The sequence below is a fragment of the Plasmodium yoelii genome, assembly GCF_900002385.2.
Source record: "Plasmodium yoelii strain 17X genome assembly, chromosome: 9".
NCBI classification, from domain to species: Eukaryota; Apicomplexa; class Aconoidasida; order Haemosporida; family Plasmodiidae; genus Plasmodium; species Plasmodium yoelii.
The window spans coordinates 757,716-778,116 of record NC_036181.2 but is presented as its reverse complement, the minus strand read 5'-3'; the positions used below and the strand labels follow the sequence as shown (position 1 = coordinate 778,116).

The following is a 20,401-nucleotide window of genomic DNA, read 5'->3' as shown; positions in this document are numbered from 1 at the left end:
TTTAATTGCATAAATTTATATTAATGATTTATTTTTTTTTTGGAGATTCATAATTAAAGTTTTCATTCATTGCATTTCGTATATCTTTCATTTTGAGACCACACCATTCGTATTTGTTTATATATGTTGTTGTATAACTTTTTTCATACATTTTATTTTGTATATTAATGTGATTATATAAATTTGTTATATTTGTTCTTATTTTTAAAAGATTTGAAATATTTTCATTAATATCATCTTCAAATGTGTTTGGAATTAAATCTCTCCATCCATTTCTTTTTAGCAAACCAAGTCTTTCTCTTTCTTCTTTTTTTGGGAGCATAAAATACATGTACAATTCGGTACATCCTGCAAAAATGTGGGTAAGTGGAAATGAAAGGGTGAGTAAAGGAATGTAGTGGGCAGAAATTGGCGCGTTCAATAATTGGCATGTATATATATATATATATATATATATATATATATATGTGTGTGTGTGCATGGGCGGATGTGCTTACCTATGATGCGCTCACAGGTGTCCTCTGCGTTCGATAGGTCCTCTTTGGTTTCTGAACATGGGCAAATATTTGAAAGATAAGTATTTTTTCCTATATTTTCTTTTTGTAAATTTTTTAAATTTAAATCAGAGTGGTCATAACAAGTATCAGTCTCATAATGCATATTTAAACACATGTACTTGTATGAACAAAATAATAAATAACATTGTCTAGGAAATATATCTATATCGCTAAATATTATATATAAAAATTTCTCTGAATTTTTTTTATCAGTTATTTCGTTGTTTTCATTATATGTTGGATAAGAATAATTTTTATTTTGTTGATCTTTGATGCATTTTTGTTCAGATTGATCATTAAGGGTTTTATTGTTATCTGAAAAATCATTAATTATTGATGCGCAATTTTTATTAAAATTTAAATAATACATTGCTGGATATTCATATAAAGCAAAATTTTTCAAATACTGGGTTTGTTGGTTAATTATGCAATCATCTTTATAATCTTGATTTTGGGAATCTTTGAGTTTGTTCAATCTGTTGTAAAAACTGTTTTTTTTTTTTTCTTTTCTTTCTTCTATCATATTAACATTTTCAACATTTCCAACATTTTCAACATTTTCAACATTTCCAGCATTTCCAGCATTTCCAATATTTTCAACATTTTCAACATTTTCTTCAATATTATTTATAATTTCTGTCGTCTCAATTTTGTGATTTTCAGCATTCAATATGGTAGAAGATTTATCCATAGTAGTAGTTGGGGTAAGGTTATTAAGAAATGCTTCTAAAATAACACGAGGTAAAAATGCAGATAAAATAGAATACGTAGATTTTGCATTAAGTAAGGGATGTGCCCATATACATTTGATATTTAATTCTGATTTATCTATATATTCAATTAAACATCCACAAATAATTTTGGATAAATAAATAGAATTATCATCAACATTTGTTTCAAATGATTTAGTATTTAATGTTAGCATAATACCTGAGAAATTATCTGATAATATATCATCATAACAATTTTGTACATTTTCTAATAATGTGTTATCTAATTCTAATAATTGAAATGGTAAATTTCTATTTCTTATATCATTTTTTTTATTTATTGAATTTTCAACATAATTCCAATTAATTAACATTTTTTCATGTAAAAAATAGAGTTGTCTATATAGATTAAAATATTTAAAAACATTTGAATTACTAGATAAAATTACATCTATTTTTTTTTCTTTTATTTTCATATCTATAATTAATTCTTTTAATTTTTCATATCGTAATTCTTCATTTTCTATTTGTTTCCACTTGATATAATTTTCTTTTTCATCATTGTTACAGGTTAGTTCTTTGATCAAATCTTTTATATATTTTTCTTTATTTTCGAAAGTTGTGTTATTATCTTCGTTAATGTTGCTGGAAACGTTTCCCAATTCGGATTTACTATCGCTATTCCCATTGCTATTGCTATTACTATTACTATTGCTATTATTATTAGTATCATCATTTTGGCCATTTATTTTATTTTTACTAATTTGCTCTAATATATTTAAAAAATTTTGATGCTCCTTTTCAACACGTTCTTTGTCTGCATCATTTAAATATGACAAATCATCATAATCATAATTTTTTTCTGTTTTGTTTGATGCTTTTTGGGTTTTTTTTTTTTCATTTTTTTTTTTTTTTGCATCATTATTATTGTTATTTACTTTAGTTTTATTCGCCTTATTAATAGTTGAATTATTATTTTCTAAATTTGCTTCATCTTCTATAGTATGTGTCTCATTGTTGTCAGCAATAGTTTCACATTTTTTTGTGTCTAAATTGTTTTCATTTGCATTGTTATTTTCATTTGCATTGTTATTTTCGCTTGCATCGTTATTCTCATCTATGTCGTCGTTTTCATTGCATGGCTCTGAAAATAACAATTTTTGGTCATTTATTATGTCACTTGAAATTTCATTTTCATTTTTTTCTTTATTTGGTTCAATTTTGTCAAGATTTTGTTGGGTCTCATAATTTTTCCTCTCCTTTAATTCATCTTTATATTCATTAATTAAATTATTTATATATTTTTTTTTCTCAATTAATATTTTCATATCATTGGATAGATTTATTGGTAAATGTTCAATTTTAAGGGTCAAGTTATACATGTTAAAAAAATTGTCTGTTTCATTAATTAGCTTTGTACTTTGATCTATTGCAAAATCAGGAAAATTTAAACTTGAGGTATTTATCATATTTTCAACTTCTTTTATGTTACTTTTTTCAGCATTATTTTCAAAACATTCTTTATTTATTTCTTCGGATAAATTTATAATATCAACATTATTATTTTCGTCTTCTTTTATATCATTATGTATATTTACAATTTCTCTTTGATTTTCGTCGTCTTTTATATCATTATATATATTTATAATTTCTTTTTCATTTTCGTCACCTTTTTGATTTTCCTTATTTTCCTCATTCTGGGCCATTGAAACATATATTGTAGTGTTGTCCTCATCAATAGGGGGTGAAATATTTATACAATTATTAACCTCCATTTGGTTATTTTTATTTTCTAAAATATTTACGATTTTCTGTTCATAAATTTGTTCATTTATTTCAATCTTAGTAACAAGAGAACCATTTGTGTTATCTGAAATTGTATTATCATCATTATTATTTTTTTGTTTTTCTTCAAAAATGTTAATAATTTTATTATTATTTGGTGATAATGTTTGATCATTATTATTGTCAGATTTGTTTGATATTAAAGATTCTATTTGAACATTATTTTGTTCTTGAGTTAATTTTTTTTTTTTTTCATTTTGTTCCATAATTAAATTTTTAAACATCTCATCAATTCTATTTACTTTTTTATTATTTACATGATTTTTGATTATATTATTATTGTCTTTTTCATTATTTATTGTATTATTAGTTTTTTGTTTTTTTGATGCATTTTCTTTTTCGTCTGAACTTTTATCAATGTAATTTATTTTATTTTTTTTTTTTTTTTCATTTTCCATTCCACATGTATTAGATATAATGCTTATTACTTCCACATCATCGTTTTCTTCTGAATTATTAAGTTTTTCATTTTTTGTTATTTCTGTTTTATTATCAATAGTATTATTCACATTTTCAATTTTATTGTTATCTATATTTTCAGTATTATTTTTTTTAATTAATAAAAATTTATATATATTAGATGTGCCCATAGTAGGCGAGACAGTTGCAGATGTGTTGGTTATTACATCATTGTCTATAGATGTAGATTCAATTTTTATTGAACTTTTTAAAACCGTTGAATTTGTAACATTATTAATATCATCATTATCTGTTTTTACATCGACATAATTATCAATATTATTTGAATTTTCTTTATAATGCAATTTTGTTAATTTTCTTTTTTTATGTAAATTTTGATCTTGTTTATTTTCTTCTAAAACATTATCTTTTTTTTTTGTATTTTCAAATTCATTTTTAGGACTAATAATTGTATTATTATTGGTTTCTTCTTTTTTTTCACATAGTGATATTTCAGTTAAATTCGTATCCTTACTTTTGTCATTATTAATATTTTCGTTTTTTTTTAAATTGGTTTCTTTGTTATTTCCTGACTTAATCAATGCAAATACATCTTTGACTCTTTTTGTAAAAAAATTTTCCATTCTGTTTTGTTCACTTTTTTCGCTATTTTGTTCACTTTTTTTCGCTGTTTTTTTCGCTATTTTGTTCACTTTTTTTCGCTTTTTCTCTGTTTTTTCTCTGTTTTTTTGATCTTTTATGCGAGAACAAGGCTGATGTTATAAAAATATCAGCAAATAAAAATGAGTACACGCAAAAAAAAAAAAACAAACAAATGAAAACAAATAAAATAACAAGTTGAAAATGTAAAATATCTGGAAGCCTTTTTAAAAATATACAATTATGTATTTCATATGTTTGTATTAAATATATAGCGGTGAATTTGTTAGAACAAAAAATTGGTTATTGAAGATTTGCTTATATCTCCAAGAATATTTTGAAGATATTATCATATTTTTTAAGTTGCATATTTGTTAAATAAAACAAAATAAAAATATATATATGTATGTATGCATGTATTATATAAATATTCGTTAGGGGTATTAGTTGATTTGATGTTTATATGTGTGTGAATATTTATGTATGTTTGAAAAAATGAATAAAATATGTAAGTATAATAATAGGGAGCTTATAAATAAAAGGATAAATCTGTGAGATCAATAAGCATGAATGTATATTTTGGGGGTTATTCAATAAAAAAAAGAAAAAAGATAAATAAATTTGGTAAATTATAATATCCCACTTAAGGTGTGAAGAAAAAAAAAAAAAAAAATAATAAAATTTATTAAATCATATATATTAATAAATAATAATTATAATAACTGAAATTTCATAATTATAAACAAAAATATGTTTATGGTTGTCAAATTATTTTTTTTTTATTTTTGTATATCTCTTTAAATGTATATATAACCCTATAAAAAAATGGCTAAGCATACAAAATACTTTATTTTATGGAAATAAACCTTAAATTAATAATTACTAGTGCCATTTGTTTAAAGGACATTAATTGATCCTTTTAAAATTGAATTATACAATACCCAACTAAGAAATAAATGAATAAAATTGTAAATAAATATTTATAAAAATTTCACTAAATAAATAAGGTTACACACATGTTTAGTAAATGCACCTACTTTAAGGAAAATATTTATAACCAATAAAGAGCATCAAATAAAATATTAACAAAATTTTCAGTAAATATGAATAAATTTATTTACACATATATGCTATTATATATATTATTATTAATGATGTAATAAAAATAAAAACAATAAGGTTATATGGCTGTATCATTAAGTTAAAAACTATATATAACAAAAAGCCCAAAATATACATATTTTAATTTATTATACATAGGCTCTTATATCAAATAAATTTAACTTATCGAAAAAAAGGCACATTCATATATTGTATACATAAATATTTATTTGAAAGTTAAAAGACATTAATGTGGATATATTTTTGAAATATTAACTATCCAATATAAGAAAAATACATACATATATTCCTTTACAATTTACATATTCTTTTATGTTATAAAAAATGAAATATGAGTAATTAACTCTATGAAATGAAACAAGTTAGTGTATTGGCTGTGTGCTATCCAACCAAGATAGTGTCTTGCTTATGTGCAAATATAAATACTAATAATTTAAAACCATTGAAGATTTTTTCTGGTTTTGGCTATTAAAATAGAGTATCCAGCATTACCATTTATATATGTATACTTTTAATTTTGTTGGTTTTTTGTTGGTTTTTTTTTTTTTTTTATTGGTTTTTATTGGTTTTTTTTTTGTTTTTTTTAACATGGTGTATTGATATATAGTTACATGTATAAATTAATATGGTGGATTATATCTTGTCTTAAGAGAAAAATTGTTAATGGTAAAGTTATATTTATCTCAATTTTATGATATATTTCATTTTCTTAGTCTCATAAAATTAGTGTGAAATATGCAATATAAATTATTTTTTTATAAAATATATAACTACATATTATACCTTTTTATTTCACTAAAGAACAAAATGTTGTATAATAAAAAAAAAAAATTATAAAATAAAATATGTTTTATATATACCTATTTTGTTGATATATGTTTACATTAATGAAATAATCGTAAATTAATTTTATAGAAAAAAATACAATTTTAATGAATACTTTAAAGAATATATAATATTTTCAAAATAATATAAGATACCAAAATATATAATAAAAATAAATCATTAAAATTGGCGAATAAAATAAATAATATGTATGTATCATTTTTTTTTTATATACATGTAAATTTCCCTTTGGGGTTTCACATTATAAGAAATTGTTAAAAAATGGGAAAAAAATAAAACCATAGTAATTATACAAAATGAAATGCATATGCGAAATGTAATATTTTTTGTTAGATCGAACAAGTTGAGCATTGTTGCAAATAACATTAACAATTTTTTTTTTTATATTTTATTCATGTGTTTTTTCATTTGTGTGTATTTAAAATTTCTAATTATAAGTATATTTTTGTAAAAAAAAAAAAAAAAAATATAATATTACATTATTAAAGTGTAAATAAAGAAATTAAAAAAGACAACCAAATGTTTAGTCATACATATAATATATAGTTATGTTAGTATTAATTTTTTAACATAAATAAAATATGATAAATATAAAATTATGAATAAGATATTCAAATAAAGAATCAAATTAGATAGAAAACACCAAAATGTATACTCATTAATCAAAATGTATACTCATTAATCAAAATGTATACTCATTAATCAAAATGTTGGAATTCCCCTTTTTTTTGACTAACTAAAATTTGTTTTTAAACTAATCCTAGTGATATAGGATCCAATTTTAGTAAAAACATATTGTCATATCAATCACACAAATAACAATTTATTAATTTTATATATACATGTATTTATGTTCATGTAAATATTTGTGTGATTATACAATTGCTTATGAATGTTCTGATAAATGTTAATAATATATAAAAAATGAAAAACAATAGAATACACACAAACATAATGGATAGAAAACGCAATAATAATAAAACATTTTATAAGAAATCATCAAATTTTTTAAATAAAATAAATAAATTTGTACAATGGTATCGAATGGAAAAAGTGTTTGGTCCTGCATTTGTATATAAATATTCAACTTTAATAGCATTTTTTATATTTTTATTTATTTTAAATTTATCAATTGGTATAGCAATATTATATTTAAGCTCACAATATATAGAATGTAAAATACCATATGAATATAAATCTCAGCCATATACAAAATATTCAATTATTAAAGTAACACCAAAACATTGTAAAGGACGTGAAAATTTAAAAGAATTAAAAGGAGAAATAAATATACATTATGAAATATATGGAGTACAACAAAATCATTATAGTTTTATGAAAAGTTTAAATACAGAACAGTTAGGAGGGAAAATAGTTGTATCTAAAAATGATCTAAATCAATGTTATCCTTTAATTACTTATTTTAAAGATCGAATAAATAAAATATTACATCCATGTGGAATATTACCATGGAATGTCTTTAATGATAATTATATATTTTATGATAAAGAACCTGATGATCCACCATTTCCAAGCCCATTACCATTAAAGGAAAGGGTAGAAGATATTACTATAAAATATTTTAGGAAATTTTTTAAAAACCCTCATCCTGAAAATATTAAATTATATAAAGATAAAGTTTATTTTTGGATGGATGCCGAAACTCAATCAGAAGCATTACATGAAAATATTGTAGCAAATGAAAAATTACTTATTTTATCTCAAGCATTAAAATATGATATATCAGGAAATGCTATGGAAAATAGTCATTTTATTAATTGGATGATACCATCACCATTTAGCTATATTAAAAGATTATATGGAAAATTAAGTGGTCCTATTTCATTTCCATTTTATATTTATATTGAAAATAATTTTAGAACTGCTGAAGCTAAAACAATTATTATTACAGAAGCAAATTTTTACATTAATAATAAATTAATCGGAATTATTTTTATTATAATATCTATTTTTTCTTTAATTTTGTCTATACTTTATTATATGAGAATGAAAAAACATAAATTTATGCGACAAGTTGACGAATAAATTAACATAATATATAATTTATACATTATTCCATTCGGATAAATATTAACATGTATATATATTTCATATTGGATCATGTGCTTTATCTATTCACGCTTTAACTATATATACCTCTAAGAGCAATTCTATAAACAAATACAAACCCCGAAACATATTATTTTCAATTATAATATAGCTAGCTATATATTTTACGATTTTTTAAAGGGGAATATGAACAAATCCATATACACATACATGCATATATATATGGTTGTATGAATATATATTTTCCATATATGCCCTTATACATAATTATATATTTCCATGGAACCAAAATAACATATTAATGAATTTTCTTTTATTGTGAATAACATGTTCTTATTTGTTTTAAAAAAATTAAAGTGAATTTAATTGCGCTAAATAGTGTGTTTGTATAACTATAATGACATTTCCTATGCTTTTTGAATAATATTATATATATGTATATATATGTATATTTTTTTTTGTTTTTATTTGAGTGTACAATTTGCATAGTGAATTTAAAGTGTTTGAAAATTATTTAATTTACAACATTCATAAAATGTTTAATCATTTATCAAAATTGTGGTTGCAATATAGACGGAAAATATTAACTTAATTTTTCACTATGTTTTGTAATATATTTCCATTATTTTTTTTATTTTTTTTAATAACAAAATTAAAGTAAATGAGATGGTAAATTATTTTAATTATAACCATTTGTTTAATTTTTTTATTTTATTATTATTTTTTTTTTTTCTTTTGTGTTGCGAAATTAAAAAGAGAATTAAGGGCAACACCAATATATTTAAACAGTCTTTTGTAACACAAGAAAAAATATAACATCAACATATTTAAAATAATAGAATTTTTTTTAATAATTTATACTATATATTTTTAATATATGTAAAAAAACTAATATTGTAATATAATTAAATAAGACTTGAAATTGGTATAATATGTATATATATTGCATGTTTAGCTTTAAATAATATTTAAGTTTTGATTTGTTTTACAGAAAAAAACACTACCTTTTTATGTGAGGATTATTGTGGATTTATTTATATTGCTATGAATTTATTCTTAGTATAAATTTAATTTTTTTCGGTTTTTAAAATAATCTTATATATATAAAAAGAAAATATATGGAAAATAAAATTCATAAATCCTATTTGACACATTTTAATTTTTTTTTTCTTATTTCACAGCTAGCCATATAATAATATATATGTGTCTATGGATTCAAATAGCTTAATTTCAATGGTGTGTGAGAATTTTTTTTATAAAAAAAGTAATTTTATGTTTGGTTATGCATGCAACTGATATAAAATAAAAATTGTAAATTTTTGTTTTTTTTTGTACACATATTTGTTCTTTTTTTTAGTGCACAAGAAAAAAAAAAAGGAAAAAAAGGAAAAAAAAAAAGGAAACAAAAAAAAGGGAAAAAGCGTACATCTACACATTGTTATTTAGCAATAAAATGGAGAACAAATCTATAAATATATAATGTGTACAACAAAAAAATTAATTTAAATTATATTTTTACTGTAATTTCATAACAATTTTCATTTTTATATTTTATTATTTTTTTTTAATTGGAAAATAATTCAAAATGATTTGACAAATTTTATTCATAGAAGAAGGGTATATAATTATATAAGTGTGTATATATAAGTATTGTATGGTAATTGTTTTATAAATTATATTTTTAAGAAACATTATTCTATTTTATAACTTGTAAATTAAAAATATTAATAAAGTAAAAAGATATAAAAATGAAAGAAATATATTATATATTTATTTTATGCTCTATTTATCTAATAAACCTGAGTTATTGTTCCGAAGGTCCAAATCAAGTTATTTCAGAAGATGGCAATATTAATTATGAATCAATTCCAAAGGAAAATACTGAAAGAAGTATTAAATTAATTAATCCATGGGATAAATATATGGAAAAATATGATATAGAAAAGGTGCATGGTTCTGGTATAAGAGTCGATTTAGGTGAAGATGCACGGGTGGAAAATCGAGATTATAGAATACCATCAGGTAAATGCCCAGTTATAGGAAAAGGTATAACTATTCAAAATTCTGAAGTATCATTTTTAAAACCAGTAGCTACCGGTGATAAGCCAGTAAGAAGTGGAGGATTGGCATTTCCTGAAACAGATGTACACATTTCTCCTATAACAATTACCAATCTAAAAACAATGTATAAGGACCATCAAGACATAGTAAATTTAAATGATATGTCATTGTGTGCAAAACATACCTCACTTTATGTTCCCGGTAAAGATGCCACATCAGCATATAGACATCCCGTTGTTTATGATAAATCTAATAGTACTTGTTACATGTTGTATGTAGCAGCACAAGAAAATATGGGTCCAAGATATTGTAGTAATGATGCAAATAATGAGAATCAACCATTTTGTTTTACACCCGAAAAAATAGAAAATTATAAAGATTTATCTTATTTAACTAAAAATTTGCGTGATGATTGGGAAACCAGTTGTCCTAATAAAAGTATAAAAAATGCTAAATTTGGAATCTGGGTTGATGGTTATTGTACAGATTATCAAAAGCACGTAGTTCATGATAGTGATTCATTATTAAAATGTAATCAAATCATTTTTAACGAAAGTGCTTCTGATCAACCTAAACAATATGAAAGACACCTAGAAGATGCTACCAAAATTCGACAAGGAATTGTAGAGAGAAATGGTAAACTTATAGGTGAAGCTTTATTACCAATAGGATCTTATAAATCAGGTCAAATTAAAAGTCATGGAAAGGGATATAACTGGGGAAATTATGATAGTAAAAACAATAAATGTTACATTTTCGAAACAAAACCAACATGTTTAATTAATGATAAGAATTTTATTGCAACAACTGCTTTATCTAGTACTGAAGAATTCGAAGAAAATTTTCCTTGTGAAATATATAAAAATAAAATAGCCGAAGAAATTAAAGTATTAAACTTAAACCAAAACACCTCTAATGGAAATAATTCCATTAAATTTCCTAGGATATTTATTTCAACTGACAAAAATAGTTTAAATTGTCCATGTGATCCTACGAAATTGACTGAAAGTACTTGTGAATTTTATGTGTGTAGTTGTGTAGAGCAAAGACAATATATAGCTGAGAATAATGATGTTATAATAAAAGAAGAGTTTATAGGTGACTATGAAAACCCAAAACAGAAATTATTAATTATTATAGTTTTGATTGGTGTTGGAATTATAATAGTCATTCTATTAGTGGCTTATTACTTTAAAAGTGGCAAAAAAGGTGAAAATTATGATAGAATGGGTCAAGCAGATGATTATGGTAAATCTAAATCCAGAAAAGATGAAATGTTAGATCCAGAAGTGTCATTTTGGGGTGAAGATAAAAGGGCATCACACACAACACCCGTTTTGATGGAAAAACCATATTATTAAAAAATATAGCCATTAAATAATTTAGTAGTCAAATATATATAATTAATTAATGAAACGTTTAGATAGTAAATAATTAGTTATTAATAATTTAGTAGTCAAGAAAATATAATTAAATAATGAAGAGTTTAAATAGTTAATTAATTATTAATAATTAAGTAAAATATTAACTAGCCAAACAATATTGAATATTATATATATATATTAACAGACAGAATATTTTTCATTATACATATTAACATTTTTGAAGATCTAAAAATTCAAACAAATTAAACAAATATATATTAACAATGTCAAAATAATTAAAATAAGAATTAAAAAATATTAATTTAGATATGTAATAACATTGTTATATTGACATGAATTATTACTATATATACAAAAACGACTTATATTAAATTGTATTGTTTTTACCTATGCTTAAACTATATAATATTTTGTAGCTAAAATATTATATATCATTATTATTGTTTTTTTTTTTTATTTATGTCTTATTATATAATATATTTTAATAATTATAGTGTGTTATATTTTGCTTTATTAATAATAAGCAATATACACAAATATTTTTTTTTTTTTTTTTTTTTTTTTTTGATTGATTGAAGTGATATTCTATATCTCTTATGTGATGATTGTTATAATTAGAAGATAAGATATTTCAATTTTTATGTATATATTTTTTAAGAATGTTTTTGTGATGTTTCATTATATGCATATAAAAAGAGAGAAATTCTTATTTAAAAAAAAAAAAAAAACAAACATTAACCCTTTTTTAAATTATAATAGTAATATTTTTTTTATATAATTACTTATGTTACTTTGGGCATACTTTCAATAATTTTTTTTTTAATTCTGTGCATTATTTAAAATGCTTTGTTTGTTTGTTTGTTTGTTATTCACCATTTTTTAAAAGTTGGTAAGCATTTCTCTTAATTGGTATGTTATATTACTTTATATAATAAAGTGTTAATTTTTATATATGTAAATATTAATCATACATATTAACTTTTTAAGATGGTTATTATATAAAATTATACATTATATGATGGCATTAAATTAAAATTAAAAAAATATATTAAAAAGGAGATATAAGATATTAATAATATAACATTGTATATTAGAACATATCTAATACATTAAAATTCATTAAATGGAAAAGTATTTCTATAATATGGGGTTTATATATTTAACGATCTGTTTGTAGAAAAAAAAAAAGTGTCGTTCTTTTGCACACATTATAAAGAGGCTAATGTATTTAATAATTAATGATATAGAATATGAAAAATGGGTATTTATAAGTACATGTAAATATTTACATATATTTTATATTTATAATAAAATTATTGTAAGATAATGATATATATATATACTGGAAAAATGATTATATTTTTATGAAAAGTACAGGAAGCTATTTAAATTAACAATTCTTTTGGCATTGTCCCAATATGTTCATTCACATTTTGAAAAACGAAAAAGAGAAAGTGATATCAACTATCGAGATGAGTTATAAAAAGGAAAGAACTGGGATATTTAATTGGTTGAATAAGATATATATGTGTAAATAAATACAAGTTTTTTTGAGTTAGAGAATATATATAAAATATGGTCTACTATATATATCAATCTTCAAATATAAAAAATGAATACAAATTATAGTGAAATAAGGAAAATATTTAATTATTATATTAGAGAATATTATTATCAAAAATCAAAAGGTACATATTTTGTTCATATTAAAAATCCGGGAATATTATTTACTTCTTTAAAATTTTATAAAAAAAAAAAAACAATTTTCCCAAATATATATGATTGGTATTTTGGTAATTTAAATAATTTACAAAAAAATAAAGATGTATTACATTATGAAAATTATTACAATATAAAAAATATCTACTCATACAAAATAAACAAAAACATAGAAAAAAAAGGACATAATGTTGAAACTGGGAACATATATATAGACGATTTAGAATCAAACTTAGAAAATACATATAGAACAAGCAATTTATATTATAATATGAACCCTGTTTATTTGTCTAAAATATGTTTATATGATTTAAATGATTATCATATATTATTTTCAACTAATTATTATGACGCGTTCATGCAATTTTATTACAGTTTAGTATCATATAAAATGGACATAAATAATATGAAAATGTTTCCAAACTTAAAAATATTGATAAGTCATATTAAAAATTTAAGCAATATTATAAATGATCAAGTCATTAAAAGTTCTTTTTTTTATTTAATTAAACAAAAAAAAATATTCAATGAAGAATATCTTCATAATATTTTTAAAAGTATATACTCTATTATGCTTCATAATTCTCCTCTTTATTTATTTGTTGATGATTTTTCACAATTTAAGATAATTCTTAATTTTATAAATAAGGTAAGTATGAATAAAAAATAAAGAAATACAAAAAAATGTACAACCTCAATTGATAATCAAGTTAATTTTTCCTATTTAATGAATACTTATATAAACAGAGTATCATTATGTGTGTATTTTTTTTTTTTTTTTTTTTTTAGGACGAAATAAGAAACATGTTTGAAAGCGCCTTACCATATCCTTATTATATAATAGTAGATGAAAATATAAATGTTTACAATATACAAAATTTTAATGCTTATTTAAAAGAATATATATTTAAAGAAAAATTGAAAAGTCCTTTTGGAGATAAAGAAAATGATTTAAATATAAACACAACAGTTAATTCAGAAATGTATAACACTGAAAAAAAAAATAGTGATAATAATATTAACACAATTAATCATAATCGACATAAAAATGTGGACCATATTGAAAATTTAAAAATTGGAAAGGAAAATAGTCAAGATATTTCAAATCACAAAAATTCAAAAATTTATTTTTTTAAGTTTATAAAAATATTTGACATGAAGCCAAATTATCGCTTCACCGTAAAAAAATAATCACATATAATTTGCAATACATTTTTGTGTATAATTTTTTCATGTTTATATTTGAGTGAAAATTCTCATATATTATATATTTATATAGTTGTGTGTGCATGTCAATTTTAAATTCGAATTACACAAATAAAGACCCCCAACTTGATTCAAATTATATAAGTGATATAGGGTTGCACCTCCCACAAAAAAAAATAATAATAATAATACAAAATAATGACGCAAAATAATGACACAAAATAATAATATTACAAAATAATAATATAACACACGAATATTTAGTAGCTGCTATGAACATGTAAATAAAAAAAGTCATAATTTATAGGTATCAAACCGATTTAATATTTTATTTGTAGATATTTTTCCAATTGTCTAATTTCTTTGCTTGAATAGTTATCTATATTTCTTATAATTTCCCTGTAAATTTTATTTTTTGTTTGGTTATATACTATATCGTAATTGGAAAGAGAATTGAGAAAAAAAAAAATTTGATATTTGTCTAAAAGGCAAAGACTATTATTTATTTTTTTAAAAATATAAGAAAAAAGTGTTTTATTATAATTAATATATGATAATATTTCTAAAATTTGTAAAAGATGGTTATTGTTCATAATTTCTTTATTAATATATAAATAATTTATTATTTGTTCTACTAAAGAATATATTTTTTCCTTTAATTGGTCTATATGTGAATTTTGATAATTTATTTGTTTGCAATCATTTTCTGTTTTTATATAAATATGGAATGGGTTATTAGCATTTATATATGATTTTCCTTTTAAGAAAAAAATACAAGAATTAAGAGTCATGATAAGTGTATTAATATTTTTATCTGTTTTATTTTTTAAAAATAAGATTGGAAAAGAAGAAAAAAAATTAATTACAAAATAATTGGACATTGTATACATATGCATTAACTGAGAAAAATTAGTAAAACTCATTTTATCAATATTATATTTATTTGCTAATATATTTAAAAAATGATGTAGATATGATTCATCTATATTATATTGTATTAAAATATTGTCTTTTGTATTAATAATATATTTTTTTTTTTTGTTTTTATAATTATCATCTTCAAATTTGTATATATATGATTCGTTATTATTTGATAAAAAATTCTGATTAATTAAATTGGTTCCATTAACATTTATGCAATTTTGTTCAATAATTTTTCCATATTTTCCAAGATATTCAAAAATATAAGAAATATCATATTCCTTTTCAAAAATATGTTCACTATCCTCTTTTTTATTTGTTATATATTCATCAATTATTTTGAAATTTATATTATCATTATTTATGTCTTTTTTAATTCTATATAAACTTAATCCACTTAAAAAATGTATAATATATGTATATCCAAATCTTAACTCAAAAAAATGTCTAAAAATATTTGATATTAATAAAACAGAAACTAATTCATGTCTATTATTTTCACTTTTGTTTATTTTATTTAATATTTTATAATTATATATATAAGAACAAATATTTATTAAAATATTATCTAATATAAAACTTTTATAATTATTTGTTAATTCATATAATGAAAAGTTCACTTTTTTGTTTTCATCATTATGAATAAGTAGCTTATATGTACCACATTTTTCTTCTTTTTTTTCTTGTTCTTCATTTAAATGATTAGTAAAATTATTAACAGAATTATATGCTTCTTTTTCAATAATATTGGTTTCCTTTTGTTGCTTTAAAATATTTTTCCTTTTATATCGACCATATATACTTTTAGGGGTATTAATAAGATTAGGGTATTTTTCATTTGTGTTTCCTTCATTAACATTTATCTCATTTTCTACATCATCTTTAGATTCATATAATTGAAAATTAGCATTATCATTATTAGTAGTAGTTGTTATATTGTTATTATAATTTACTATTTCTCGAAGTAATAAATGATTGAAAAAAATTTTTTTTTTTAAAAAATTCAAATCTTGTTTTTCTCTTTTATTATAAAATATTATATTATTAATAATTTTTTGTGGGTTAATATTATTTATGGTATTAATTATTTGCACATTTATATTATCTAATTCTTCCTTATTTATGTCTCTATTTTTTTTTAACAACTTTATTATATCCGGAATTTTCATACAATGTCCTTTTATTATACCATCATTATTTGATAGGGAAAATAACAATTTTGTTAGCCTTAACATTCATGAAATATATAACGGTCATATATATATAGAGACTATAGGAAATGGGGGATATTAAAAAATGCGAAAAATATGTGTAATATTTTATCACCTTTTTAATAACTTTTAATATATTTAAATAATATTTTTTTGACTCATTTTAGTATTTAATATAAACAAAAACAATTGTATAAATATTTTTTTGTAATATCTAACCCCTTACAACTAGTATCAACAATCTTAGCTAGCTATATTGATCATGTCCCTTTGTTTATGCTTCGTTCTGTTATAATATATATATATTATGAATATATTATATATATTATGTTATATTATATTATATATATTTGAATATGAAAATGGAAAGTTAATTAAAATGTTTGCATATACATATAATAATGATGAAAATACAAATTAATTTAATTTTTTTTTTCAAACTTAAAATGGTTCCATTGATTAGTACATTATGCAAAAAAAAAAAAAAATTTCCTTAATTTTTGCAATATTTTTTGCATATATTTCAAATAAAATATATCTATATGTCTAAGAAAATAGATTTAAAAAAAAAAAAGTAAAAAGTTTCAAATTTAAAAAAATAAAAAAGAGAGGGATATGTATAACATATAGATGGGCACTACATGAAATGTGTTACATAATTCTATTGTGGAAATAAAAATAAAATATAATAAATATATCATAAAATTTGTAAGATAATAATTATAATAGTGAGGGATGATAGTAAAAATAAAAAAATAACTGGAGAAAAAATAACTGGAGAAAAAATAACTGAAGAAAAAAATAACTGGAGAAAAAAATAATGTTATTTACAAAGAAGGGGTAGTTCAATACAAAATAATGATTTAGATTTTGGCCAAGAATGATAATAATGCAAAATAAGAAAGGATGGGCAGAAAGAAGAGAACCATAATAAATATATATATATATGATTTATAAAATAAAATGAAAAAAAATATGGCTGAATATAATATGGCTGAGGGAAGTGAATATAAAGAAGAATGTATATTCACATCAATTGATATTTTTAATGGAGACTATAATTATTTAAATTTCCATTATATATGTGAAATAACATTTGATGATTTTAGTTTTATATCTCCATATCATTGTTACTTTTTCTTACGAAATAAATATGAAGCTTTAGAAAATATAAAAAATAATTATTTACAAAATACGGGAAATAGTATATCTAATCATGACTATTTAAAAGTAATTAATGAAAAAAAATCTATAGAGCTGTTTGAAAATAAACAAATACTTTATTATAATCAAGATGAATTATCAAGTTCGAATCGAAAAGCTTTGGATGCAATAGCTGATGTTATAAATGGATTGGCGATTGACGATTTGATAGTCATTTCGGTCTATTTGGGCGAGGTACGCGCGTGTAAAACTAATATGTATATGTATGTATATATGTAATATGTATATGTATGTATATATGTAATATGTATATGCATGCATATTCATTATGACTTGATAACGCTTATACTACTTTCATTTTTTTATTGAGTTACATATTTTACCTTTTTACAGAACCCGCAATGGGATAAACACAAACTGATGTGGATGGAAATGATCCAAAGAGACAAATTTCGTAGATACCAAACAATTCGTGAAAATTTAAGAAATACAGAAAAAAGAGAAATAATTTACAAAATAAAAAGTGAAGAATTTGATAAAATAGAAAATAAAAATATGATTAAAGATATGTTTTATTTTGGAACATATGAAAGAAAAGGACAAAATAATTTAGGTAGAATATATATGAATATCAGAAATGATATAATAAATAATAATGAAATATATTCATGGGTATTAACTAATTGTAATTTACAAACAGACAAAAATTTAATTGCTGATATTTTTATTGAAGAAAAATATATTGAAAGGACTATAATTGACACCGTAAAAAGTGACAATATAAAAAGTGAAGAAAAAATAGAGAATTATTCTTTTTCTTCAAAAGAATATATATCATTTGGAAAAAATTCTCAAAATGATATTATTTGTCTGAACCCATCTATATCGAGATTTCATTGTATTTTATTTTTTTCAAAAGATTTTCATCTTTATTTAATAGATGTAGGATCTAAATCCAGAACAAAATTAAATAATAATATTATCAAAATAAATGAAAAATATAAAATTAATAATAATGATATTATTACTTTAGGTGTATCTAAGAGAACATATAAAATTAATATAAATGTTGATAAAGTTTTATCATATCTTGATAATAAAAAAAATGAAGCACAAAAAAAAATAAAAGTAATAAATGAAGAAATAGAATATCCTTTGAAAAATAAAAATTTATTAAAGTTAAAAGTTTCAAACATTTATTATAAATGTAATGAAAACGATATTATAGATTTTTTTAAAGATTGTGGCGAAATTAAAAATATGCACATGTACAATGTTCCGATTATAAATAAAGAAGAGGGTGTCGAAAATGAAAATAATAATAAAGATGATTTTAATAAGATGAAAAAAAAAAAATTCTTAAAACAAGCCATAATAGAAGTATATGACGAAAATACATCTGCTAATATTATCAAAAAAAATGATTCTTTTTTATATGGAAGGAAAATTCATATAGAATATCACCCATTACAGCAACATAAATATAGAGATAAAAACTTTAGTACAAAAAAAAAATTTGAAAATTTCGATATTCAAGTTACGTGTAAAAATGACAAATATAATGGGGAGCAAATTATCATAAAGGGCGAACATCCCAGATATAAAAAGTTTAAGAGAAGTGAACCTGGCGAATATCAAAGATTTGAAGAAAGGAGAGTGGAAAGGAGAACGGAAAGGGGAATGGAAAGAAGGGGGCAGAAAAATAGACGAAAGGAAGAAGAGACAATAGGCAGAAGCAAGGGACGTAAAAGGAGAGATGAGCGAAGTGGAAGTAGTAGAACTGATCGGAGTGAAAGAAGTGGGAAAGATCGGAGTAGAAGAAGTGGGAAAGATCGGAGTGAAAGAAGTGGGAAAGATCGGAGTAGAAGAAGTGGGAAAGATCGAAGTGAAAGTAGTAGGATTGATCGGGGTGGAAGAATCGGGAGAGGTCGGAGTAGAAGTAGTAGAACCGATCGGAGTGGAAGTAGTAGAACCGATCGGAGTGGAAGTAGTAGAACCGATCGGAGTGGAAGTAGTAGGACTGATCGGAGTGGAAGTAGTAGGACTGATCGGAGTGGAAGTAGTAGGACTGATCGGAGTGAAAGTAGTAGCAGTAGTCGGGACAAACGAAGGAGCAGTAGTCGGGGCAAACGAAGCAGTAGTAGTCGGGGCGAAAGGGGTGGTAGATCAAGGGATGGTAAAAAAAGAGACAATAAATATAGTAACCGTTATAGTATTGAAAGTCGAGATTCCCATAAAAGATACGCAAAAAAAAGATAGCACAAAAAAAAGATAGCATAAAAAATTGTGCTCTAACGTATAAAAGGTTGCAACATCAATAAAATACACACAATGTTTATACTCTATACATTTAGTATTATGCTGTTCTTATTTTTTTTTCTTTTTAAATATATAATATGTGTTTGATTTTATTAATAATAAATATATGTTTTAATAAAAAAAATATTTTTTTCGAACTATTAAATATTCAAATATTTTAACATAAAGATAAAAGAGAGTAGTATATATAGTCTAAATGTTATGTA

General features: G+C 21.7%; 6 protein-coding genes across 6 annotated transcripts; 4 read left to right on the top strand and 2 right to left on the bottom strand.

Moving 5' to 3' along the window:
• Window positions 1-28: 28 nt before the first annotated feature.
• Window positions 29-4,155, bottom strand: PY17X_0916700 (conserved Plasmodium protein, unknown function; the record flags this gene model as incomplete). The annotated part of the gene is made up of 2 exons (XM_022955965.1): window positions 29-348; window positions 498-4,155. 2 exons carry the CDS (start codon window positions 4,153-4,155, stop codon window positions 29-31), a joined length of 3,978 nt encoding a protein of 1,325 aa, XP_022812171.1.
• A 2,908-nt stretch (window positions 4,156-7,063) lies between these two features.
• PY17X_0916600 (LEM3/CDC50 family protein, putative) lies at window positions 7,064-8,185 on the top strand (the record flags this gene model as incomplete). The annotated part of the gene is made up of 1 exon (XM_721887.2): window positions 7,064-8,185. The coding sequence occupies one exon, from the start codon at window positions 7,064-7,066 to the stop codon at window positions 8,183-8,185; it is 1,122 nt and encodes a 373-aa protein (XP_726980.2).
• A 1,772-nt stretch (window positions 8,186-9,957) lies between these two features.
• PY17X_0916500 (apical membrane antigen 1) lies at window positions 9,958-11,631 on the top strand (the record flags this gene model as incomplete). Its single annotated transcript, XM_724270.1, has 1 exon — window positions 9,958-11,631. The coding sequence occupies one exon, from the start codon at window positions 9,958-9,960 to the stop codon at window positions 11,629-11,631; it is 1,674 nt and encodes a 557-aa protein (XP_729363.1).
• Window positions 11,632-13,267: 1,636 nt separating this feature from the next.
• On the top strand, window positions 13,268-14,565 carry PY17X_0916400 (conserved Plasmodium protein, unknown function; the record flags this gene model as incomplete). The annotated part of the gene is made up of 2 exons (XM_022955964.1): window positions 13,268-14,023; window positions 14,164-14,565. 2 exons carry the CDS (start codon window positions 13,268-13,270, stop codon window positions 14,563-14,565), a joined length of 1,158 nt encoding a protein of 385 aa, XP_022812170.1.
• A 335-nt stretch (window positions 14,566-14,900) lies between these two features.
• Window positions 14,901-16,736, bottom strand: PY17X_0916300 (conserved Plasmodium protein, unknown function; the record flags this gene model as incomplete). The annotated part of the gene is made up of 1 exon (XM_022955963.1): window positions 14,901-16,736. The coding sequence occupies one exon, from the start codon at window positions 16,734-16,736 to the stop codon at window positions 14,901-14,903; it is 1,836 nt and encodes a 611-aa protein (XP_022812169.1).
• Window positions 16,737-17,675: 939 nt separating this feature from the next.
• Window positions 17,676-20,135, top strand: PY17X_0916200 (FHA domain-containing protein, putative; the record flags this gene model as incomplete). The annotated part of the gene is made up of 2 exons (XM_022955962.1): window positions 17,676-18,110; window positions 18,270-20,135. 2 exons carry the CDS (start codon window positions 17,676-17,678, stop codon window positions 20,133-20,135), a joined length of 2,301 nt encoding a protein of 766 aa, XP_022812168.1.
• Between the last annotated feature and the right edge of the window lie 266 nt (window positions 20,136-20,401).